General features: G+C 37.6%; 1 protein-coding gene across 1 annotated transcript; it reads left to right on the top strand.

Annotated features, from left to right (window-relative positions):
• Positions 1–13,973: 13,973 nt before the first annotated feature.
• On the top strand, positions 13,974–25,818 carry LOC149786771 (ninjurin-1-like). Its single transcript, XM_089977280.1, has 3 exons — positions 13,974–14,106; positions 14,410–14,520; positions 21,721–25,818. The coding sequence occupies exons 2-3, from the start codon at positions 14,422–14,424 to the stop codon at positions 22,084–22,086; spliced, it is 465 nt and encodes a 154-aa protein (XP_089833406.1). The 5' UTR covers positions 13,974–14,106; positions 14,410–14,421; the 3' UTR covers positions 22,087–25,818.
• The last annotated feature ends 655 nt before the right edge of the window (positions 25,819–26,473 follow it).

Here is a 26,473-nt window from a genome sequence, read left to right as displayed (position 1 = left end):
AGTAGTTATAACTCATTAACAAAATAAAAGAAATGATAATATGACTCTTAGGTGAGTCATAATAGGTACGAATCATTCACATAACTCAGCAAATGAAATTATTGCTCTAAAGGTAACAGCAATAGGTACAACTCAATAATATGCTACAATAAATGATAATATGACTCACAGGTTAATTACAAACTTGTACGAATCATTAACATAACTCAGTAGATGAAAATATGGCTTTAAAGGTAATTACAGTTGATACAAGTCATTACTAGAACACAATAAATGATAACATGACTCTTAGGTTAAGTACAATAGGCACGAATCATTACCAGAGCTCAGCAAACAAAACTATGACTCTAAAGGTAATTACAATAGGTATAACTTATTAACAGAAGCAAAACTATAAATATAATGTCACGGATCGTGCTGATATGTCAATTAGAATAGGTACAACTCATCCATGAGAATACAGTAATGGTGTTGATCTACGTTTTTAGGCCCTGACTTGTCAAAATTATATATTCTCAGGATGCAAACAATTTGCAAAAATAGTCTCACATGCATTTTGAAGACTATATTGCATTACACTTTATTACATAAAAGAAATCACTGACGCTTAAAATCCACTTTAATCAATTTGTTCGACCAGCTGAATCACGTATGTTCTTTCTCAATCCATTTTTCCTAAGCTTTATATAGAATCAATAAAGGTAAAAGAGATTTATAATAAGGACCGCCTAAATCCCGTGGAATGATATTTAGTACTTATGAGAAGTGATACAGGTACAGTTTAGCTGCTACAATTATGAAATATCGAGTAAAGAAACATAAGGTTGTTTGTAATGAGTAGAGAGTAGACTTTGATGAAATTATCTTTTTAACATTTTTATAGCCATCTATTCAAGCAAGAATGCTAAACAAATTTATGAAGATAAAGAAAGGCCTATCCTGGACATGTGATTTATATACTGTTATGTATATTTAATTTTTGTATTTGCTAGCTTTGTCTCCATGATTTTGTTATGTATAATAGTATTTTGTACTTGACCTTGTCCAAAATCAAGTTCATTGTGTACCTTACCAGTAACTTTAATTTTGTAAGCAAATACTGCATAATTAACATTTCTTTACGTGTGTGGATTAAATATTAAGAGCATTATCAATGGAAGTAAACATGTTTATCCTAATCTTTGTCTAAAACGTTGGAATTCCCCCATGATAAGCATGGTCTACCTGCTGTTTCACATGTTCCTTATTATAATTTTTAATAGATATCATCTTACAAGTTAGAATATTCAAGAAATGAACTTTTGACCTCATCCTGGTTCTATTTTTGTGTCTTAGCTTTTTATATAATCTTTAGTTGAAAATTTACTCATTCATGTATTTAACATCTGAGACAGAATCAGTCTTATTACTGCGTTCAAAATTTCATTTAGGTGGAAATATTTATTCAAATTATTATTCACAGGAAATACAAAGTGCTCATCTATAAAATTCATGGAATGGAACGTTGATGTGGAATATTTTATAAAAGAACATTTTTGGATTATATTTTTGTTATATATCAAAAGATTTAACACAGCGCCATGCTAAAGGCCATTGACACATTAGCATATTTGACATCACAGGCACGTTAACACATTACATATTGCAACTTATTTGCAATACACAGGAATTCAGTTTTGATAATTTTTACTTTGTATTCTAGGGAAATAAATTATTTTTTTGAATTGTACAAACCTTGTTGCTTTTCGCTATTTTCGGTTACTTAGTTTCATGTCGTAGCTATCTATCTATCTGTCTATATATATATATATATATATATATATATATATATATATATATATATATATATATATATATATATATATATATATATATATAACTACTTTGTGTATCCTACGATCTTCAATTTTGCCACCGCTCCTAGTGGCCTAGTGGTTAGAGCGTCCGCTTCGGGTGCGTGAGGTCGCGAGTTCAAACCCCGGCCAAGTCATATGAAAAAACTTATTAAAATGGTACTAACAGATGTCTCGCTTGGCGATCAGCATTAGGAGTTAGTGTTAGGACTGGCCGGCCTGGTGTCAGGATAATGTGGCTGGGTGGGACATCATGATACATGTCTGCGGCATGATGCCTCAGTGCTAGACATCGCTAGACATCGCAATAAACTGCCACAAAGCAGCCATCTTAGCGATATGACTGACAAAATTGATAAAGCTACGTTAAATACCAAATTACACTCAATTTAGTCACAACATAGTTTTAATACAGCGTACTCATTTTGAGACGTCTCCCTGTATTTCGAAATGCTACTTACCCGTTTGCGTATTTTGTGTAACACTGAACGATATTTAAATAAAATTACCTGTAGAAACAAGCAAAGATTACAACCATATATATTCGTAAACGTGTCATCACTGGTCATATGTCGTATTATCATGTAAATTTAGTTGATTTGAAGCACGGAGTTGTGTGTGTTTCTGTCGCGATGTCACCTTCCAACAGCATTGTGTGTGTGTGTGTGTTTGATTTTGGATTTTTATCGTAGCTTTAACAATGTTCCAGTCATATCGCTACGATGTCTGCAATGTGGCAGTTTAAAGTGATTTTTCTAGCAATAAAGCATCAAGCCGCAGACATATCGCATTATCTCCCACCCAATCACATTATTCTGACACCAGACCGATCAGTTCTAACTACTAACCTCTTAGTCTGATGCGCCGAGTGAGACAGTTGCTAGTATCAATTTTTTAAGTATTTGGTATGACTCGAACAGAGCGGACGCTCTAACCATTTACCCACCGGAGCGGTTGTGAAGCCATTTTGAATTTCGCCCTAGATATGGCTGTTACCAATCACCGGTATGCATCTAAAGTGTAATCAGGATAGTTCCGAAAAGATTTACTTGCAGAATAATTGCAAATTTTAATGAACGGGTGACATCATCCCCACTTATCGTCCATCTGTATCAACACAGATTTGGGAGTTAATTTATAGAACTAGTGCCAATCTTTAACAGAGTCTTCGTTCAAAAGGAGAGAGAGAGAGAGAGAGAGAGAGAGAGAGGGGGTTAAAGGTTGAGCCTGTATAGTACAGATAGAGACTGAAAATGAGAGAGGTAATAGATCGAAACATTTGAAAAATAAATTTCTTCTACGAAATTTCGATGTGCAAGATGTTGTAGGTTACAACGTTTGGAACCTACAAGAATTGGTCCCAAACTTTACAAATAATTCACGAACACCCAATATACTTGGGGGTTGTGCGGGGCCTGGGCCTGACGTCTCGCTTCCAAGAGGAGAGTGAAGCGTCTCTCATAGCCTCTCCTTTCTAGGTGTAGTGATTTCCGCAGGACCACTGTTTCTCTCTGCTGGGCAGGAGGTTACTTGCATATGGCCTCTCCTATAATATTGTGTCCACATCAGCACCTTCACGCGGGGCCCCTTGTTTTCACAGAGCCTGCTGTGTGGCGCGACCATGTGCTCGGCACTATAACTGGGTGGGCAGACTGGGCTCGTTAACCTTGGCAGGCAACCAGTCTAAGAGAAAGGAAACTCTGACTGCAAACCCGGGCAGATGAAGCTCGTTAGCCTTGTCAGGCAGTTCGTCTAGGAGATGGAAACTCTGATTCAAAACCCACCAAGTCCCATCCATTGGATGATGGCTCCACCGCCTTGTGGATATCTTCGGGAGAAGGAAAAGCTACGGGAGTAAACCCAGACAAAAAATCCGGAGTGGAGCCCCCGAGGCGGCTGGGTGTCGACTACGACTTCCTTCTGGAAGCTACTGCATCCAAACTGGTTCCAAATGTCATGCACAGTATTCCTTGGGACCTCAACAGCAAGGAGGAGAGGGGGATCCTGACGTCTGGGCAGCACAGAATCTCCATACTCCACGCCCAGCCTTGCGCCCTGGAGAGGACACCCCAGTCTCCCTAATGAGTGAGGAAACAACACGGAAGCTGACAGTTTACGGGTTGTAAGTCCCAACCCATTGGCGTAGGGAAGGGGCGCCATGGGCCAGATTTGACGGTGGGAGGGATCATGGTGTCCCACTGGCCGACTACCGCCCACCTCAAGGCGGGCAGCCCCCGGTCAATAAGGTGTTGACCCGCCATCGTCTGCCTGCTCAAGTGGGAGCTCAGTGTGTTGGTCAGTATGACAAGCAGACGGTAATTCCACACCACACAAAGGAAACAAGAAACCAATAAAGGAGACTTCAGCTCTTCGATTCGCAAGCTGGAATGTGCGCACCATGTGTACAGTCATCTCCGACGATCTCAGAGAAGTGGACGACATCAGAAAGATAGCTATCATCGATAGAGAACTCACCAGACTAAATATCAGCATAACTGCCATACAGGAAACCAGGCTCGCCTTTAGTGGCTTCCTCAGAGAGGAAACCTACACCTTTTTTCTGTTTAGGTCGAGAACCTGAGGAGCCCCGCCAGCACGGATTGGACTTCGCCATCAAAAACAATCTCCTCTCCTCGGTGTAACCTCCCACAGGGGGCACTAAGCGTCTCTTGTCCATCCGCCTCACCACTGTGCAGGTCCTGTCAACATTATCAGTTTCTACGACCAGACCCTCACGTCGTCAGAAGACACAAAGGATCAGTTATATGGACATCAGGACGAACAGATCAAAGAATGCCCCAAACACGAACCACTATTCCTCCTCGGCGACATTAATGCCAGAGTAGGTGCAGACCAGGAGTCATGGCCTACCTGCCTCGGATATCATGGCACTGGAAAGACCAACGAAAACGGTCAGAGACTGCTGAAGCTATGCATCTACCATGGCCTGTGCGTCACAAACACCTTCTTCAAGTGTAAGCCACAACACAAAGTGTAATGGAAACACCCCAGGTCTCATCGCTGTCCCCAACTCGACTTGGTCATCACCAGGCGCTCTGCCCTTAACAGCGTCTTCTCCACCAGAACCTACCACAGTACAGCATGCGACTCCGACCATGCCCTGGTGATCAGCAAGGTGCGACTAGATCCACACACGCTACATCGCTCCAAACCAAAAGGACGCCCTCGCATAAACACTGCGAAGATGTCGGTCACCGCCAAGGTGGAGGAGTATTTGTCCGCCCTGGACTAGGCTCTCCAGGCCCTGCGTGAGCACAATGATACAGCCAAGTGGAACGCCATGAAGGGTGTCATCTACAGTACAGCTATGTCCATGTTTGGCAAGAAGGAACGGCTCATCTAGGACTGGTTCAACGCACATATATCAAGGATGGAACCACAAATCGAGGTGAAACAAAAAGCCTTCATAGCTTACAAAAATGCCCTAATGAACGGACGCTTGCTGCTCTCAGAAGCGCCCGAAGCAACACCCAACGCATAGCTAGACAGTGTGCAAACGAGTACTGGCAACAACTGTGTGAAGGAATACAGCGCAGTGCCAAGTCCGGAAACATCCAAGGTATGTACAGTGGCATCAAGAAGGCTCTAGGCCCTGCGGTGACAGAGGTCGCTCCCCTGAAATATATGATGGGAAAGATTTCAGACCGTGGGCAACAGATGGTCCGATGGGTGGAGCACTACCCAGAGCTATACTCCAGAGAAACGTCAGTCATCGATGCAGCCCACAGCAGTATAAAGAATCTACCCACCTTGGAGGAGCTCGACAAAGAGCCAACCTTAAAGAAGCTCAGCAAAGCAATCGACTCCCTACCAAACGACAAAGCACCAGGTAGTGACAGCATTTGGCCCGAAGCCATCAAACATGGGAAACCAACATTGCTTAAACCACTGCATGAGCTACTTTGCCTCTGCTGGGAAGAAGGAGCAGTCCCCCAAGACATACGCGATGCCACAACTGTGACCCTTTACAAAAACAAGGGCGACCGCAGTGACTGTATTAAAATTACAGAGGGATCTCGCTCCTGAGTATCGTTGGTAAAGTGTATGCCCGCATCATACTCAACAGGCTGCAGTTGCTAGCGGACCGTGTGTACCCGGAATCCCAGTGCGGCTTAAGAGCAGGGAGGTCGACGGCAGACATGATCTGTTCCATACAACAACTCCAAGAGAAGAGCAGAGAGCAAGGTCAACCACTCTACATGATGTTCATCGACCTCACCAAGGCTTTTGACTTGGTCAGCAGGAAAGGCCTTTTTGAACTTCTCAGTAAGATCAGTTGCTCCCAAAACTCCGCAGCATGAAATCTCTTTCCATGCTGATATGAAGGGAACAGTCCTGTATGCTGCATCCTACTCAACCACCTTCCCAATTAACAGCGGCGTGAAAGAGGGCTGCTTACTGGCTCCAACTCTTTTCGGGGTCTTCTCCCTACTCCTGTTCTACGCTTTCAACTCGTCCACGGAAGAACATATATCTCTACACCAAGTCCGACGGGCGGCTGCGCTAAAAGACCAAAGTGAGAGCTGTGCTCATCAGGAAAATGCTTTTTGCAGATGACGGAGCTCTTGTGATCCACATCGAGGAAGCCCTCCAGAGACTGGGAGACCGTTTTGCTGATGCCTGCATGCAGTTTAGTCTCACCATCAGCTTGGAAAAAACAAATGTCAACATGCAAGATACTACCATTGCCCCTTCCATCAAAATCGACGGTGTCACCCTGAAAGCAGTTAACAATTTTACCTACCTGGGGTCAACCATCAGCAACACTCGCTCGCTTGATATGGAGCTGGACAGGATGCTTGGAAAGGCAAACACTATCATGACACGACTAACGAAGAGGGTGTGGGAAAACAACGCGCTGACAGAGCACACCAAGGTCCAAGTGTACCAGGCCTGCGTTCTCAGCACCCTTCTATATGGAAGTGAGACCTGGAGTACCTACATGAGGCAAGAGCGCCGGCTCAACTCCTTCCATATACGGTGCCTAAAACGCACCCTGAAAATCAGCTCGCAAGACCATGTTCAACACAGTGAGATCTTACAGCGAGCAAATATCCTCAGCATGTACTCCCTGCTGGGAAAACGCCGCCTTCAATGGCTGGGACACGTCCGACGCATGGAGGATGGAAGGCTGCCAAAGGAAATCCTATATGGACAACTGGCCACTGGCACGAGGAGAGTCGGCCGCCCCTCACTCCGTTTCAAGGATGTATGCAAGAGGGACATGAAGGCATGCGAAATTTCACCCGATGGCTGGGAAGTGATGGCCAAGGACCGAGGCACCTGGAGACTGACAGTAAACAAGGGCATATCAGTCGCTGATGCGAGGAGAGGCCAGTTGGCAGAGGAGAAACTTGAGAGAAAGAAGAACGCGGTATCAACCACAGTAACTCAGACTTCCCAGTATGTCTGCACCAACTGCAATAGGGACTGTCACTCACGCATAGGTCTGCAGAGCTACAGCAGAAGATGCCAACACCCCAGAGACAGACAACACCCCAAAGGCGCTATTCGCATGGTCTCTCGAGACTGAGTCGCCAGTGATGATGACCCAATGTGCTTATAATTACACATTTATTTCTGGAATTAAAACTGAATGTGTATATTGGGCAATGGAAAAGTGCTTTTTTCATATCATCCTGACCAAATAAGTATAAGAAAATATTGAAACAATCCGTCCTAAATTGTTATCTTCTTTTGGATATTGCATTTAATCCCTACCGCTCGAGTCAGTCCAACCCATTGTAGCTTCAAGATCTGGAAAATCTAAATCCTGACTAATTTTCCAAACTATACCGAGTTTACAGATTGGGTTTGCAGATGCAAGGTCATTATGATCTGATCAAAGAAAAGAGAATAAAACCACAATACAGTGTTTAAATTTATTAATAAAATGGTGTTCTCTTCTTTCTTGAAAATTTACGGAAGAAAGAATTTGATCATCCTGAGAAGAAAAAAAAGAGAATAATGAAATAACATATTGACTCCAGCAATTATAGATAAGTTTGTTTTCCTTTTCCTACAAGTGATTGATCAGCTTTGGAAATGGAGCAAAATGCACATATTTTCAGTTTGGATGACATGAATACAAAATCTGAAGCAAAAATGAAAGAGTGTGACAACATAAACTGATTATTACGGTGATGGAACGAGATGAAGTGATTAAGTCGCTATGATGAACAGGAGAGTAATTTAGAAAAAAACAAATGACAAATTTTGCAACGGAAGTTAAAGATACAGTACTTTAATTGAAAACAGCAATAAAAATTCCAAAGCTAGATCAATAATGTGCCCCTGCCTTCAAACAAACAGTCGAGTTAATGGTATTAGTGAACACATATATATACATGAAATAGTGGAAAGCAATAAAGAGTCTAGAATGAAACCTCAGCTGTATGATGGTCAGACTGACATAGACGAATATTAAACTCAGTTCAATATTATTTCAGGACTTAATGACTGGAATTATCATTCAAAGTCATTGTATTTTATCTAGCAGTCTTAAGACTGGTACTGATCGCTCTTTGCTTAAACAGAATAAATGAAGATTACTACAATTTTATTAAAGTGCTACAATCAACATTTGGAACTCAGAAAAAGGCTCAAATAAACGCGACTCAATGTCTTAATTAGCAGAAAACATCAAAACCCTTCTTAGAGACTGGTATATCTTGATGCAGCTGGTGAAATTATTTAATTTCAGCCCATGACTATTTTGTTAACTCCTTGTTGGACTCATAAACCAACCAAGATTTAGAGAATGTGGTCCTAAACACTAAATGGGGCCAAAACGATAGTTGTTAAAATGGAAGCTCACACGTTAACTGACAAACAAAGACAGAAGATTGTGAGCTCCCCGTGTAAAAGAGAAAATGCACCTAATGAAGGCAAGCTAGATAAAGGGTACAAAGACTAGAACATTTTCTCTAAACAAAGCATAAAATTTGCAGTCAGAAACATCAACAATTGAATACAAAAATCCGGAACACAAAACAAGATGATTGGAAAGACAATGTCTGAACAAACAATCACCAAAGAGACAACAGCTACAAATGGTTACAAACAGAAAGCAAATTTTGTAACAGAGAGCTATCAACCAAAATCGAAGTACAAGAAAAGCCATGATTTTAAAAACTAATGGGAAATAACTGATAGTCTTTATCAGAAATCTGGGAGACAGAAATGGGTCAAGCTTGGAGACTGAAGCGTGACTGTCTAAATCAATGAGATTGAACAATCTAGGGTCTGATACAGATTATTATGTAAATTTGTGATAAAGTTGAAAAATAAATTGAAGGTGAATCAGATAATGAACCTGTAGTTTGTATTTATATAATGCCAAATCAAATAGGATCCTTGTCTCTTCCACCCCATGTAAACTCCAAGAAAAATTAAATAAATAGACATCAATATAAAAGGGATATTTTCATATCAATTATCACAGTATTTTTGCTATGCCTATTCCCCATAGAACCAATATGTTTTATTTGTTTTATGTCCAATGAATGTGCTGTGGTATTTTTATACTCTTTTTTTTATTGAATACACTCTAATGAGAAATCCATCAGAGATTCTACATAGTGCAGCAGAAAAACCAAGAGTATTGAGTGAAAACTGTAATTTCTTGAAGAGCATTACTCGTCAACGCTGTTATGTTGCCAAAGGGATTAGAAAGAAACTGCTATCTCCTGAAAGTAGCACAAGTACAGAGAGAGCAGTAACCTCCCCAACATAATATGATATGGATAACTTGGATATATCCAAATTACCCCACTTACAAAATGATGATACAGTACAATGGATGGTAACAAGTGAAAAGAAATGAGAATGGGCAGATATTTCACGTTACTGCCCTGAAATAAAATATTAATGGAAACAGGCCGATTCCTTAGCAGTAGAAAATTGTATCCCATATAGGAAATTGGAAAGTCATGATAAAAAGACAGAGATCATGCAAATGTTTGTCTTTGAATGTTTAAAAATATATGCTGACACAATTACATAAGAACAAAACGCGCATGTTGAGAGGCGTGATTTTCCAAAGCACACTTTTATTTGAAAATCTGCATATGTTCTCTCATCTCAGAATAATTATGCTGAAGGATCAACAGAGGTGATTGGCTGCGTTTGTTTGATTGTGTATTCTTAAAAGAATAACTTTGTATTTGGCCTTTGTTCAACAGCAATTCCTCGGTTACTCAGCTCTGCATATTGTTGTATTAATATGCCCTTTATAATTATCTATCCAACGCGGCATGTGAGGTTCGTCCTATAGCCAAATAATACTGAGTATATAGACACAGTATACCAAATTTATTTAGAAATGACATAGTTTTCTGGTTAAAATGTGCACAGTATGTTTTTTTATGCCTTTATGCACCGTGTCATATTGTGGCACTGTATGCCTCCTCTGGCATGTTAGTATCCAGCTTTTCGAGGCTACTCTTCATGACATGTAGTTTCGAGAGAGGAAAGGTTATGTACGTTTTCTTGCTGTTTGGAATGACGTTTATGTTTCTATACGGATCAAATACAAGTTTTAGTGAGTTGTGTCATGAAACAACCAAAACATTTTCTTGACTGTGTTGTTTTATTTTTTGTTTCGGTTTCTTTTTTTTCTTTTTTTTTCTTTTTTTCTTCTTTTTTCCGTCTGGAATGAGTCTCACGCAATAAAGAGAGACGGTTTATTCTATACTTCATATATTAATCTAACGTGCTAAAAATAGCATTAACAGGTACAACTGATACAAGCAACTATTCGTCACATTTTTGTCATTTGATCAAGACATTGACAAACGTGTAAATAGAGACTCATAGCGATGAGGACTTATACAGATGAATAGATCACCAAGCAAAGAGATGACGAGATTATAGTATACCTTCACCAATCGCGGTTAAATGGGGAAAAATGATAGACATGTACGGCTGAGAGAGAGAGAGAGAGAGAGAGAGAGAGAGAGAGCACAGAGAAGAGAAAACTATCCAGAATAACGGATATGTCTTAGACAAAAGGAAAAGAACAAAATATTAAGAAATATCTACATCTTTAGAAATAAATCTATGATCTATAAACAAACAGATCTGTAGCTAACGTATACAATAGCATGAAACATGAAAACCTAGCCTCACTATACTAGATACAAACAGTCATACAAACTGACATAAGAAAGTAATGATTCTTATCCGATCCCACACTACATAATTATTTAAAGATTACGCTTTAAAATACTATTTTTATTACTATATTTAAGCGGAAGAATACATAAATTTTGCACGTGTATCTTGGGGAGCAATCACTTCCAGAGCAAGTTAAATTTAGCTACATTCACCTCAGTTAAGCATAGTAACGTGCTATCATCTCGCCGGGATATTGTTAGAAAGATATATATTATTAATAACTTTGAGAGGGGCCCCGAGTGGCCGAGTGGTCTAAAGCGCTCACCGTTACGGATCACTACCATCTCACCTCTGTCTGCGTGGGTTCGAGTCTCGGGCTCGGTTAATGTGGGTATGTGAGAAAGCTTGCCGGTAGCTTCTCGTGGGTCGGTGGTTCTTTCCAGGGTTTTCCCGCGTTCTTCCTCCACCATTAATAATGGCAGCCATGCAAGGCCTATCTTGTGCTGAAAATGGCGTTAAACCCCATAACAACAACAACTTTGAGATGCAAGGGTAAAACAAGAAGGTCATTGAAATATATTACGATTCTATCTGCTACACTGCATCTAATGGATATTTGGATGAACACATGAACACTTTGCATAAATACATTGATAATTCGAAGCAAGTAGCTAGTAGAGATCCATCGTCGTAGTCACGTGATCATGAAAGTTAAAGTTACATAATCTCTAGCACAATTACCTTTGATTGTACAGTGCATAATGGAATACATCGTCCGAGTGTTAAAGGGGAAGAGACTGATAAATATGTACGTATCCATGCATTTATTTGTACAAGTTATCATGGTATAAGTTATTATAAAACATGCTTCTAGGTACTTCGCATTTTGTCTGGTTCTTCATTTCAGGTAATCCTCGTTAAATTCTTCCAATGAAACATTGGATGGGTTACGTTCACGTGATATCTGGTCGGAAATAGTAGAGAGTCCTTTATAGATAAAGGTGTGGAAAAGTTCATATCTGATAAATAAAAAATGACCAATCCAGAGCGGATGGCAGAAAGAGTGTTTATTCTTATGTTTCATAAAGCTTTTTGTTTTGCACACAGATTATTTTGGTGATTTTTTTATTTAAAAAAACAGCTTATATTTTGTGCGAGCTTGCAAAAAGAAAATGTTTGTAAATATTCAGGAAGTTTCTTACAATGCATTTTCTTCATGAATTCTTTTTCACTCATTATCATTGAAATAAATTTGTGGATTTGAATAAAAATTTGCAACGATGCTTCAGCTATGATTTTACTTTTTCCCTTTTGATTTGCTTGTTATCCCAGCTGTTTGGCTAATAGTTTTCCCCATGTATAATAATTCTTGCATGTGCTGAGTTACTTTTGAAGGATTTTGTAAACTGAAACCAGTGTTAACACTAACTAGCTTTAATGAAGTGGCGTCACAGGAGGGGATACGGGCCGCACCGGGTGACATCATGGGGGGGGGGGGGTGATATAAAAATGATTCTCTATAAAATGTTTGAATTTTCGTGCAGGAAGGAGGTCCATGTAGGTGACACCATGAGTTACCGCACGTAACTATCTATAAAAGTTTTGAACTTTTGTGCAGGGAGGAGGTTCATGGGGTGACATCATGAGTTACCGCAATGGGTGACACTAACCCTAGTGACGCCACTGCTCAATGTAAATTAAAATGAGCCAAAGTTACGGTTTTCAGCTTATTTGCATTGTAATTTACTTTATTATATCGTTTGCCAGATTTTACTTATGGCAGCAGTTTGGTTTATATGTTGCTATTAATTATGACTCCTTTTGACTTAGATATCTGTATCTATAAGAAGTAGTAACCATACTTAAAATTTGTTATCTTCAATTTCCGGTATTCCTAATTTCGGGGGGGGGGGGGGGGGGCATTTGAATCTTCTTGACGCTTTTCAAATCAGCAATTAATTTCCACTTATCCAATTCAAGTGAAAATCATTTGCAATAAACCGTAAAGTATGCGATGGAACGTGCGACCAAGCATTGTAGACGATTGTATTTAGCTTGTTTGAAGATACCACTGTAAAATTTTAATTGAAATTGTTTAAAGTGTACCCTATGATTCAAACTTTTTATAGGAATAAGTATATACAAATTTTTATAGGATTTGAAATTAGATATGATTTCATATTTTGTATTATTTCTCAAGTTTCGTTGTTAAGACAGACAGTAATAAACATGTGTGCGCGGTTTTCTCAGGCCACCTGAAGTGTTTCTAACTGCATTTCATTTTCAAAGGCTTATTGAAATCTTACCCCCGCCTCCTCGCAAATTATCTCCTAATACGTTTTGTCAATACTATTTTGATCTGTTGCCTCTCGTGTATATATATATATATATATATATATATATATATATATATATATATATATATATATATATATATATATATATATACACACTGCCTATTTTGGTAATCCAGCACTGTCCCTACCCCAACGCTCCATACCAGTGAAAGCTATACTGTTCGGATTTTCACATGGTTAGTGGCGTTATTTTCCTGATATCAAGATGTGATAACTTAGTTGTCGCTGTAACATTCGACTTAACAAACTTTATCAGACACGTGTATATCAATAACAATAAACAAACAAAATAAAACGTGTAGCCGAAAACGTGACTAAACTATACAAGGATAGACTTTGGATAGTTGCTGTCGAAAAATGGATTTAAATGTATTAGACCGAGATTAAAAATCGAACGCTAAGATCGAACAAACACCGGAATACCTTGTGTAAAGCAACATAGAAATGTTGATAGAATAAAGGTATTAAAGGTGTCTCTATACACTATCACTAGAAAAATTGGCGAGATTTTGTTCTATTGATCAGCGGCAAAATGAGTTTCTCGTTTGAGTATTTGGTATAACCATAAATCTTGACATGGCGGTTTTGTCTATTTCACCGTACCGTTATCAGAGAACAGGGCTGGCCCATGCAGGTCAAGAGTGATATGTGTCGACATTTATTATAGCTATATCTTAATTAAATATATCAGCAAGTTTCATTATTCATAGAAATGAAACCAAATACGAAGGGTGAGGAGGATTTTCCATTTGTGCTCGGTATGATCTCTCTCTCTCTCTCTCTCTTATATATATATATATATATATATATATATATATATATATATATATATATATATATATATATATATATATATATATATATATATATATATTTACACTACATACATTTACACTACATACATTTACACAAACAAACACACGTGGAAAATCTTTCGTGCTGTACTGAAAATTATTCAGATGAAAATCTGTATTATCAGCTGTACATACTCGTTTCTGTTTTAAATCAAAGGGAACGTTTAAAACAACTTTAACAATTCACATTCATGTTTTGCCTGTCAGAATGAATCCTCCATGATGTCAAGCAAAAACACAGTTGGTGTGAAAGAAATAAGCGAGAGAAATATAGGATCTCAAGATCAAGAATCGGAGGTCGAAGATGCAAATCCAAATGTAAGATAACAAGGCTTTATGATCATTTTAATAGATAATACTATTTTTAAAAAATTTGTGTGAATGTATAGTCATTTGCTGGAAACACTTTCGTATATATATATATATATATATATATATATATATATATATATATATATATATATATATATATATACCTTGTGTAAAGCAACATAGAAATGTTGATAGAATATATATATATACGCAAACGCCATTCATTTGCTTCACCTTTCCAGCTACTCATATCACACGAAATTATCTTAAAAGGAACGAAAATGCATGGAAGGCGTTTTCTTCTATCTCTGCATTATTGAAGAATATATACTTAAGAACCAATTTATACGCATACGTTAAAACAGATAAAATGGAAACATATATCAATGCGATGGAATGAAGCGCGGAAAATCCATAGCAACTATAAAAAACCAACAAAAAAATCATGTTAATATGAATAATAATCATTGAACAATTCAGAAGAGTTTACTGCTGCAGTTAATGTGGCGATTAATCGATTGTATAGTATTTTCTAGGATTTCTATACAATTTAATGTGATCGTGATGTGCATTTGTAAAATGTAAAAGGTGAGACATAATATTAGTGTTTAAAACTAACAATGAATATTCAAATGATAATTGCTCCACGTAACTTTTGCTGTGATTGTTTGAAATGATACTGTCAAAACTGTGTTGTTACTTCTCTTAAACTATTTTACACAGAGGCTATGGGAATGCGTTTTTGTTACTGTTTTACAAATATTAAATACCTCAGAAGCAAAGACGGAATGGGGTGGGGTGGGTTGATTCAAAAACCGGTTTGCTTGATGATTCAATGAAAGTTTCACTGTTGATGACAGGTTAGTAATTTGACCTAGTACTGGATGTAATCTATATTTTGATAACTCCCGTCACAGAAACATCATGCTGACACTTACTGTGTAGTCATCTCAATGATCCATTAAAAAATATATGGTTTCATATAATATTAAAAAATGAAGATAAGGAACAGAAAAAATGCACTCAACCCGATCTTTATTTGCAAATAGGAGACCACGGGTGGTCCAGTGGTCTAAAGCTCTCATTTTTACCGATCGCTGCCATCTCTCCTCCGTCCTCGTGGATTCGAGCCTCGGGCTCGACCAATATGGGTACTTTAGAAAGCTTACCGGTGGCTTCCCGTGGATCGGTGGGTCTTACCAGAGTTTAACCAGTTTCTTCATCCGCTAGTTATACTGGCCGCCGCGTATGACCTATTGTGTGCTGGAAAATGGTGTTAGACCAGCAAGAACAACAATAATTTGCAAATAGGTGTTCCTAGCAACTTACACTAAAATCACTAAGCAGATTTGGTTTTTTTGCGGGGAGGGCATTGCGTAGGTTCAATGATTCGCAGAGAACGTCGTTCACTGAATAGATGTGATTGCAGAGCAAGTCTGTCGACGCGACCAACGACAAAACAAGAAAAAGGGCTATTCCATTATTTCAATGGTCACGGGAGTGGTAGGTTACATCTTCTTTCGATCGTATCAGAAGCAGGACATTAAAAATATCTTACGGAAGGCCAAATCGTACAAAATGGATGAGAAAATGTGATCGAAATCGAGCGACAGAAATCGAGAGTTATTGGGAGATGGCGAGTTGAAGAAATCGTATCTCTTATAGGGGATGGGATCGTAGGACGAGCTGGAGAGATCGGTGGGCGAGTTGAAGATATCCTCCTAATACGAGCTTGAGAGAGCAATTTGGAGAGATCGTACGGCGAAATGGGGCGACGGAGCTGGAGAGAGAGAGGAGAGGATAGGGTTTGTCGGAGAGGAAAAGCTGGATTAATCGAGAGCGAATGGGAGAGAACAAAGTCTAAGCAAGCGATAATTATTTGCACAAGGAATGAAATTATAGACACTTCTATCAGTAATGAAATTATTTATAATTCTATTAGCACTCTGTGAATTCGAGTCTTCCAAAAATAAATATTATAAAATTGCTTTTGCTGAACTCGGGTAAAATTCTCTGAATTTATCATTTCATATAAATGTATTCCGAAATCATACATGGGTTATCATTACCAATGGTTAACATCACAATTAATGTATATAATTTCAGACAACCGTATATATTTGATAAACGTACTTTGTTGGTAACATTTATGCTTAGGCCTACTAGTATAAATTGGTTCCCAATCTGATGGCATTCAACCGATGGGAAAAATCAATGTTGATTCTATGTGACTGACCTCAATCGCTAAGATTAGTTTTATCAGAGGGGAGATAGACGAGAGATGACAAGCTGTTTTCTAGCCTTATTTATTTTATGACCCAATCATGAAAGAACGTTACCTAAGATCTAATACATATTCTTGTTAATTTACAATGCAAGTTTATGGACTTTGTTCCTTCCCCATATTTGCTTCCCAACACATAACATTTGCTTAACATTGCCTTTACACTGATAGGATCATTCTAATTTTATTAATTAAAATGAATTACCAGTAATGAACAATCTCAGGTTACTACTTTTGAAGTAGGTCAATAACATATAAACTGAACATTGAATTTCTTTGTCTATTCATTGGTATACTTATTTTTTCGAAATAAGATAAAATAATGCTACTTCAGTGGCTCGCAATCTCAAATGTAGGGCGTACATGCTTTTCGTGTAAATTCATTTTAATTTCCCTCTTTGTGAAGAAATAATGAAGGTAATAAACTGAGCCGTTTCCTTTTGCATCCTTCCGTTTTCCCTTGACTCCTTGAGTGGTATTGGGGGCACTACTGGGTTGTTCAATTTGTAAGATCAGTAAGTCGGATTGATGTTTTGGGTGACCTTGTCTACAAAAGCGAAACCTGAAAGTCGCATGATTAGATTCAAGACAGTAGATAGAAGTTCTTCTATTTCGAGAAGAAAATGTATTTTTCATTTCATCTGATTTATTTATTTGTAACGGGATTTAATTTACAAAATGAGGACTAGAGTTGGGTCACTATGGAAACATTTCTGTTAGGTGGAGGCACGATGAGAGTCTAAAACATATAACATTACATTTGGGTCGCAATATATTATGGTAGTGTAGAGATGAGAATTCGAGGCTACCACGTTGTATTTTTAAAAAATAAATATAATAGTTTCAGAAATGGCTAGTGAAAACAGCAGTATAAGTTTGAAAGATGTTGGAACGGATTCCCTGCCACGCCAACATCTATTAAAATTGCAAAATTGTTATTGCTCTCCAAGATTTTAAACGAAATATTAATCAAGGTAGAAGGCACAGACTATAACCCACTACCTCTATGATAATCTATTCACATTCCAAACATTCTGTGTTGCCTAGTAAAGTTACTGTACACCTACACATCCTTGTTATCAGTCCAAACCATATCGTGGTTATTTTATGTATTCCCATACAAACTGTTCTCATAGGACCTATTTGGCCCATGATTGTCCAAATACTCTTATACGAGCTGTCTACACTACAAAGCTGTATAGCATTCCTACAACAAGAGCCTTGTTTCTCAACAGCTCTTGTTCCGAAGATGCAGGAAGACTAACTATCCTATAATCTGTATGGGAACAAAAAGCAATTTATTAGACAGTCACATAAGCTACGAATATTAAAAATCTGCTCTATCAATATGACGTTGGATATATATAGATAACACAAAATGTTGGCTTCAGACAACAGTATTTTAGTGTGGTTAAATCCTGAAATGCAAACTTTTTAAGCTGCAAATATTAACATTCCTACGCTTTGTGATTAGACAAATGTAATGCAAAAATAAAGCACAAAAACACCAGTTTAGTACATGACTCGTTAAAAGAGGACTTATATCTCTTTCAATCCCTTGCTATGTTACCCGTGCGCGTTAAAATATGACAAAAATCTCTTTCAATCCCTTGATGTGATAACCGTGCAATATGAACCCTTCATTCATTACCCCTGATCTCCCTGGATAAAGATAGAATAACGCTTTGATGTCAGCTATTTACATTTGCTTGTTGTCTTGTTCATGTTGTTTGGTGTATTGTAAGAACCTTTTTTAATGTTTTTTGTCATTCGGTTCATTCGGTTCCATAGCTTCTTCGAGTGGTTTAATTGTTTTTTCCTGCTTTCTGAACAATGTTTGAGGCGTCAGACCTAAAGTATTGTAGTTGTTGTTTTATACCTTCTAATTCCTCAACTTCAATGCGAATTATTCTCTTGTTACTAATTTCTTCGTAATTAGGATAGTATTTTCATAAGCAATCTCTCCTGGAACTATATTTACGCCATTATGTGTAATTTGTTTTTTCTTATTTTCTTTCTTTCCGATGCTTCGACTCGTGATTTTAAGCAATGTGTCACCAGCAACACTAGCATTTTCACATGTTCTTCGTATGTTCCTGTCTTGGTAGCATTAATCACTAGGAACACTAGAATTTTCACATATTCTGCGTATGTTTCTTTCTTTGTGGAAAAAGTAACTAGGAACACCAGAATGTTCACAAGTTCTGAGTATGTTTCTGTCTTTGTAGCAAGAATCAGTAGGAACACCAGAATGTTCGCAAGTTCTGCGTATGTTTCTGTCCTTTTCAAGCATAGTTAATTTTGTAAAAGGAAACTTGAATCACTTAGTTACCCTGGACGACATACACGACAATGAGTTAGTTGAAGAGTTAGAATATTATGTTAGGGAGTTAGAGACAAAGCTGATAGGAAATGAATTGATGAGCGATAAAAAAAAGCATAATGAAGTGAACAGAAGAATAAATATATGTCATGTTCAACAAACGTCAGCAATATTTTAACTATCTTCCTTGTCATTAAAGATATACATCACACAGCAATCGATACGGATTTCGTCATGTCCTACGGTATGCTGCTACAGAAAGGATGTATTTCAAGATCGGTCCACCCTACAAACCAACTTTTAAGGAGCCTGTGAAGCTATACATGTAGGATCTGATGCTTAATTATTCAAGTTTGTTGCCAGACAAGATTCTACTGTAGTTGCCCTCTTTCCTCCTTCGCTGCAAAACCTGTTTCGACACAACACTCCTGTTGTAGAGATGCTATGCATTTTTTTTATGTACACTATTCAAACAGGAGTATTTGAAAATCTCTAGGCCATACCTTGTATTTTATATGTGAACAACGAGTGTAAGTGTAGAGTAAATTTACTAAACTAAATATTATGTTTGGAACGTAAATGTATGTGTTATACAGATGGTGGGTTCTATGTTACCCTTTTATCTTGACTGAATATTTTTTGTTTTGTTTCAAAACTTGAAGAGCATGAGAACTTTATCAGTTTAATTTGTGTTTGCGAGATGCGAAGCCTCTGCAGCATCTTCAATGTTTGGAATACTATGTTTTGACTAGGCCAACCTATATGGACCAAACGCGGTGTTAAATTCCAGTTAGATTCCACTGTAGCCGATCATAATATTAAAATCTGATTACGACCAATGGTGACTCTGGAAATTTACATACATCGACATATATCTGGTCAGTCTCTCGACTCCATGCAAAATCGACTTCAAATCGACTTGAACAATAGTTCTGCTAGGTGTGAACAAAACAGAATAGCTTAAAAGTGTCCAGTGATAAGACTCAAAACGTTATTCGTATCTATATTGATCAACACCTTTGCTGGAATTCACATATCGATCACCTTACATATGTGAAACTCGATCTTATCCCACTTGCTCTCGATTACTCCAGCCAGCCTCTCTAGTTGGCAGGGTCCAGTTTCGTAAATTGGCCCCTGGCAAATTTCTTAACTTAAGGCTATGGTGTGCCTTTTGCAGCTATTGTTGTTTACTATTTGAAGATATGAATATGTTGGTGAACTGGGTGTTTCGGGCTTGTGTTGTTCATGAAATTGGTGACAGGCATGTACACATTTCATAGTTACTCTGCAGTATGTTGATAGTGAAATACCAACAGTCGGCTAGGAAGAAGAGCTAGCCTCCCATAGCAGTAAACACATTGGTTTGGGGCAAGTAGAATATCTCAAAAACGGCTTGGATGACAACTATTTTCAGTTGCATCAGCCTGTTTAGTACATACTGTTTTGCAGAATTGTCATCTAGGAAAAGAGCTTGTTTTTGCACTGTGAGCATCACACGGTGTCATAAATTACATTCGGACATGAAAATTGCAGGTAGAAATTTGGGGTTGTGGTGCAATAACGTCTTCTGCTATGAACTGCGATTGACTTCTTTGGTCTAGTAGATAATATTCTTATGCTTTGTTTTAACACAGCTATCCCAAAATATGGACCTTTTTGACCTCATTTGTGTATTTGATTTTTTATGATTTTTTTTATACAAGGTCGCTGATTGTAGAATTACATTTGTACATAAATCTGGCCCCCCCCCCCCCCAGCAATTCCATATTCTCCCACTCGTCTCTCTAGCTCCGCCTCTCTAGCTCACTGTTTATGTCGCCCCAGGGGCGCACGCATAATTTATTATATTATTTTTTTTATTTGATTTTTTTTTTTGGGGGGGGGGGGCATATGTAGAGGTCAGCTATTAAGTTTTAAGGATATATGCTTTTCCCATACGTGGGCGACCCCATGATCTCACCTTATCACGTGCGTCATCTCAGCTCACCCAACGATATCTCTAGCTACGATCTCAACAACTCACCCGACGATCTCTCCAGCGCACCATCTTCCACGCGCTCGAATTATTTAACACTCAAGCTCAATTACTTTTTTTCATTCATTATGAACGATATGGCGTCCTATAGTATCGCAAAAATGAACGTGCGCGTGCGTTTAAAACAGCAATTGTTAAATCGCTTTGCACAGGAGTGCTTTCGCTATCAGATGGTCAACGATTCACAGAGGGTTCATTTAACTCAAAAACTGATTATGTTGTGATATTGTTAAATCAGTCCTAAAGTGTGAGTTTGTATCAAATTTTCCCTTAAATGATCGCATTTCATGATAGAAAAAATGCTTTCAAAAAGTTTGCTGTCTTGGCCCAAGTCTTGCAAACGAGGTATGTGATAGGGATTATTTTAAGTACCTACAATCTAGAACATGTTTACCACATGTTATACGTTTACTTGAAACACAATTGACGTTGGCCCTATTAGGAAGATGCTGACAGAAATGGCTGTATGTACTTTGTCAATATGTTAAATATAAGCACATTACTTATTTTTATCTTTTGTGTATTGTTTTGTTGGTGTTGATATTATTATTATTATTTCAGGCAGCCGCCAATGCAACCAATGTATATTCCAAGAAAAGCAGTTTTATCCACCGTTTTATGGACGTTGCCCTTTTGAGTGCAAATGTGTTTCAGTTAAAAGTTGTACTTGATCTTGGATCAAGAGATAAGTACTATATCCTACGATTGTTTTTTATTATTATGTCCATCACTCTACAAGTCATCTTCACTTTTGTCATGGTAATCATCAAGTTTTTCGAGAGACGTGAAAAAGCTCTTGATGGCCCTGAAGCGTCCCAATACAAGAAAAGAATTGACATTGTAGACAAAATAAGCAATGTCTTGGTAATAACCATCACTGTATCAAATGTCTTCATTGCAACCTTCGGAGTTGGACTAACTTCATAATCTGAGAATATGGTGGTTTGGTGTCATTGTCTTTAGATTCAAATAAATTCTGATGTTTGTAATAATATAACAAAACTGAATAACATGCAATTTAGTTTAGTTGCTGGCGTGCGAGGCGTGAGAGGGGGAGAGAGAGCAGTAAATATTTGTTTTTAAATTTGGCTTATTTATTTTTGGATTTATTTGTGCCACAAACATTAAAAATAACATGGCATTTAGAATTTTTGTATAAAGAAAATTGATATACCAATACTATTGGTATATCAAATTGTGATCTGCCCATAGCACCAGGGGAAATATGAAGTTCCTGCTTGTTTCCAAATTTTACAGAAGTTGTTTCTTCTCACTCTTATATTATTATTATCATTATTATTATTATTAGTAGTAGTAGTAGTAGTAGTAGTAGTAATATTATTATTATTTATACCATATATGAATTATAATAAAGTGACACTTTCCCAATTATTATACGATTTTCATACAAAGATTAATTGTTGTGCCACTTTAGAACACAAAGGTGGATTATGAGGTTAATGAATGGCTACTGCATTACTTGCATCGTATACATGGTATAGTGTCGAGATTTTTTTCCAAATTCGACACAACTTGCTGAAGATCGGACAAAACTTGTGGAGAATTGTTAATAGCAATTAATTTATGCAGTGTTTTATCATAAAGTGATGTTTTACTATTGAAAAGACAAGACCATCGATTCATGTGACAACTCGAAGGACTTTATGGATTTCTTATCAAATGAGAATCCATTGAACGTTTTGAAAGGCCCCCGAAGATGTCTTTCGGCGTCAATAGTGCTGGTGTCAATTAATATGAGGAATGTTTGCAACTTAGATGAGACTTTATGGTTCAGACTATAATGAATAACAAATGGGGTGTAAGCAACGAAACGGAATTGTATTTTTTAGAGAGGTGGAGGGGTTAAAGTGGCAATTTTATTATTTCCGTTGAAAATCAACACGTTCCTATTATGTTGGGAACGGATGTTCACTGAGTAACGGTTTTTCATTGAGGAAGATTGTAATGGGATTACAGATTACCCACCTACCTTGAGAGTTTTGATTTAGGAAATAATCAACTTTGTCTATTGATTTTGTCACATTTAGATTCTATTCAACTGTTATTTTCACGCATTGAATTATTCGGCAATCTTTTCCGACTTAGGTACGTTACACCGCATTCCTTCCAAAAGGATGGGAAATTCCAGCTATGTTGCATATAGTTGCAACTTGTTTAACTTATCAGGGAAAGTAAATTTTAAAAAGATGAAAACTTTAAGCTTTATTTTGCAGTCTTAGGTTTATTTACACTTCGGAGAATTTTTGTTTTGTTCAAGATTTTTCTCTTGCATCTCTGATGCGACCTATACGCGGAGGTTAAACCAATATTTGCGCACCACGGCGTATTTTCTAAACTGGAAATTCTAACCACAACTTTTCTTTAATTTCTACTTTGATGCAGCTGTGAAAAAAAAAAATTAATAACAATAGAAGAAAAAAAGATCATTTTAAAACTAGCATCAATACCAACTAATAGTTTCTTATTCGATCCTTCCCAGTGTACCCGATTGCTGCGTCATATATATATATATATATATATATATATATATATATATATATATATATATATATATATATATATATATATATATATTACTTATGCGTTTTTTCTTTTCAAGTTACAAAAAGCCCTTGTTTACTTTAAACAAATTCCATTCTAGGTCGATTGTAAAATCAGTTCTTATAAGTTAGCCCAATTACAATATAGTCTATACGGCTTGAGTTGACAACAGCTAAACCCAGAGGAAACCACCGATATTGGTTGGATGAACCAAGCTAGTGTGTTCCTGTTGTCTTTGTTGTTCACGGCGGATATAAAAATAATACATGCCCATGCTAAAAAGCTTCGTTTGCTTTAAAAATTTAAATTTAATTAAAGGTTTATTTTTTTCACAAAAAAAGGTTTATTTTTTTCTCTGCTATGATGCATGTGTTATTAAAATTTACAAAGCATTTTTGATGGGTGGTAACTACACAGGTGGATTCTTAGATAAGCAAATGAACCTTTGTCAAGCAGTGCTTGTGAAGTACGGACGGATGGACGCACGATCAAATGTAATAATATGTACCGTTTAGATATTCCTGTGTAGGAACAAAGTAACCGTTATATTACCGGGAAAAGGTGAGCAGCCTTGCCCTGGTTATTTTTCCACCTTATCACCTTTTCAATTCAGGAAAGTTGTACCGCTCTTTACAGGCAACACAAAAATGTCGCATGTCACATAAGCAAACGATATATTTGTAAATAACTAATAAACTCAAGTCTTTGAAATATTGATTGTGCATTGTATCGGTAGTTAGCACGTTCCATCTGAAATTAAATTTGTAAACAGTACACTAACTTTATAGTTGAAATCAAATCTGACCTGTGCTCTCATTTGTACAGTTATAAGTAGTTTTAAGAGTAAACTGTTAAGAATTCCATCGGAAACACTTTACACTTTAGTAATTTATGCTATAACACATCAAATACTCGGGAAAAATATTTTTTCTTGGTGGGGGGGGGGGTTAAAATTGCAATCTTACAACTGAGTGTACGACATAAGTAATGGGAGATAAATGTGCAATTCAAAACATGGTGGAGTTGTAAAGAAGGAAAATCTGGGACCAAAGCAAACAAAACGTACCATGCTTCTCTTGTTACTGTATAACAGTCTGCATGGTTGGCAAACGGGTCTTATATTCATGATTTAAACACACACACACACACACACACACACACATTTCCAAACCACTATTATAATCGTAGCTATCGCAGGCCGACCATGTGCAGATTTGTCCACATTACGTATACGGATTATTCTTCATAAAAATTAATTTAAAAAAAAAACAAGCAAGAAAATTAACACTTTCAATTAAGGGATACTTCTGCTTATTTTAGTGGTTTTCTTTAAATGCAGATTATATTCCTTAACTGCGAATAAACGTAAGGCTTTAGAGCAAAATCAGTGTGGTCAATCTCTTGTCGCAATCTCAGTGCCGATGCGAGAGGTGTTGGGGGAAAGGGAACAATTACCTTCGGGTTCTAGGCGAAAGGGGGCGCAGCCTGGGGCTTCTTTTTATGCAGCTGCCATTTTCATAATGTATCACCTCACCTTAGTGTAAAGGGGGCACGCATATAGGACACTCATACCCGACTCGTGCATCCCTTTTCAATGCTGAATCTAGACCAATGTTTGTATTTTGCTAATTTTAACAGCACGTTTAACGTATTATTGGCTATATCATGCCTATGAAATATGAGCTAAGTGCCTTTCCCAAGGACACAACAAGGAAGTCGACCCGGTTGAACCTGGGTGGGTATCGAAACCTTGACCCTTGCATTACGAGTCCGACGCCCCAGCAACTGATGGAATCTCAACCAGAGCATATCCTGCCAATGTCCACTAACAGTGGAATACATTATTGTCGGGTGGATCGATTTTGACCTTCTGGGACAGATATTTGTGTGTGTGTGTGTGTGTGTGTGAACTCAACTTAGAAAAGTTTAGGTAATGCGGTCAACATAGCTTGTTGTGACCCTTTATTTTCAAGATTTCATTTCTATCTTTATATTTTATGTTATATACCTTTTACAGATTTGCAACACCTTTATCGCTTAGCTTTCTGCAGAACATATTTATATTTATTTGGAAGAAATTAAATTCCTAAAACTTTATTTATTTATTTAATTTATTTACTTTGCAAATCCTTGATCCTTACATTTTAAGAACTTGCCTTATAATCGGAACCATAATGTCAATTTTATGACGAATTGCCGTTAAATCCTATATCTACCTGCCTGCCGGCCTACCTACCAACCTGCCAACTTACCTACCTTCCTACCTACCTACCTACCTACCTACCTACCTACATACATACATACATACATACATACATACATACATACATACATACATACATTCATTCATACATACATACATACATACATACATACATACATACATGCTAGAGGTGCACGTTATTACCGATATCACTACTTTTTCACTGTACTGGTATTTATGTTGTTTCCATCGGTATGCAATGTACCGAAATTCTCGAGTGGACTTGACAAATTACGTAAAATTCAAACAGAAAACAACAGCTCCAGTTTTGTTGAGTAAGTGTGTTTTCTGTTTACTGGTCCTCTCTGATAAATATGTTGCCCGGTCGTTGGCATCCCTCTCAAAGTTTCCCTCTCTATTGTATCAGTAATGTAGCTAGTGAATTGTGGGCTTCAGTATCAACACTTCAGTTTTATCAAGAAGCCATCAAATGTCAGTACGATAGGGAGTCATAGGGAGACCGTAATCAGACCACTTTAGTTACAGTTT

Source organism: Sinohyriopsis cumingii, chromosome 12, assembly GCF_028554795.1.
Source record: "Sinohyriopsis cumingii isolate HCF-2022 chromosome 12, ASM2855479v2, whole genome shotgun sequence".
NCBI classification, from domain to species: domain Eukaryota; kingdom Metazoa; phylum Mollusca; class Bivalvia; order Unionida; family Unionidae; genus Sinohyriopsis; species Sinohyriopsis cumingii.
Note: the sequence above shows the minus strand (reverse complement) of the source record. Positions and strands in the feature narration are given on the sequence as shown.

What these genes read in the sequence shown, in the direction of transcription:
- LOC149786771 (XM_089977280.1), top strand. Translation starts at nt 14,422, where the DNA reads ATGATGTCAAGCAAAAACACAGTTGGTGTGAAAGAAATAAGCGAGAGA. An exon ending in TCGAAGATGCAAATCCAAAT is followed by an intron (nt 14,521 to 21,720) that starts GTAAGATAACAA and finishes TTATTATTTCAG; the next exon opens with GCAGCCGCCAATGCAACCAA.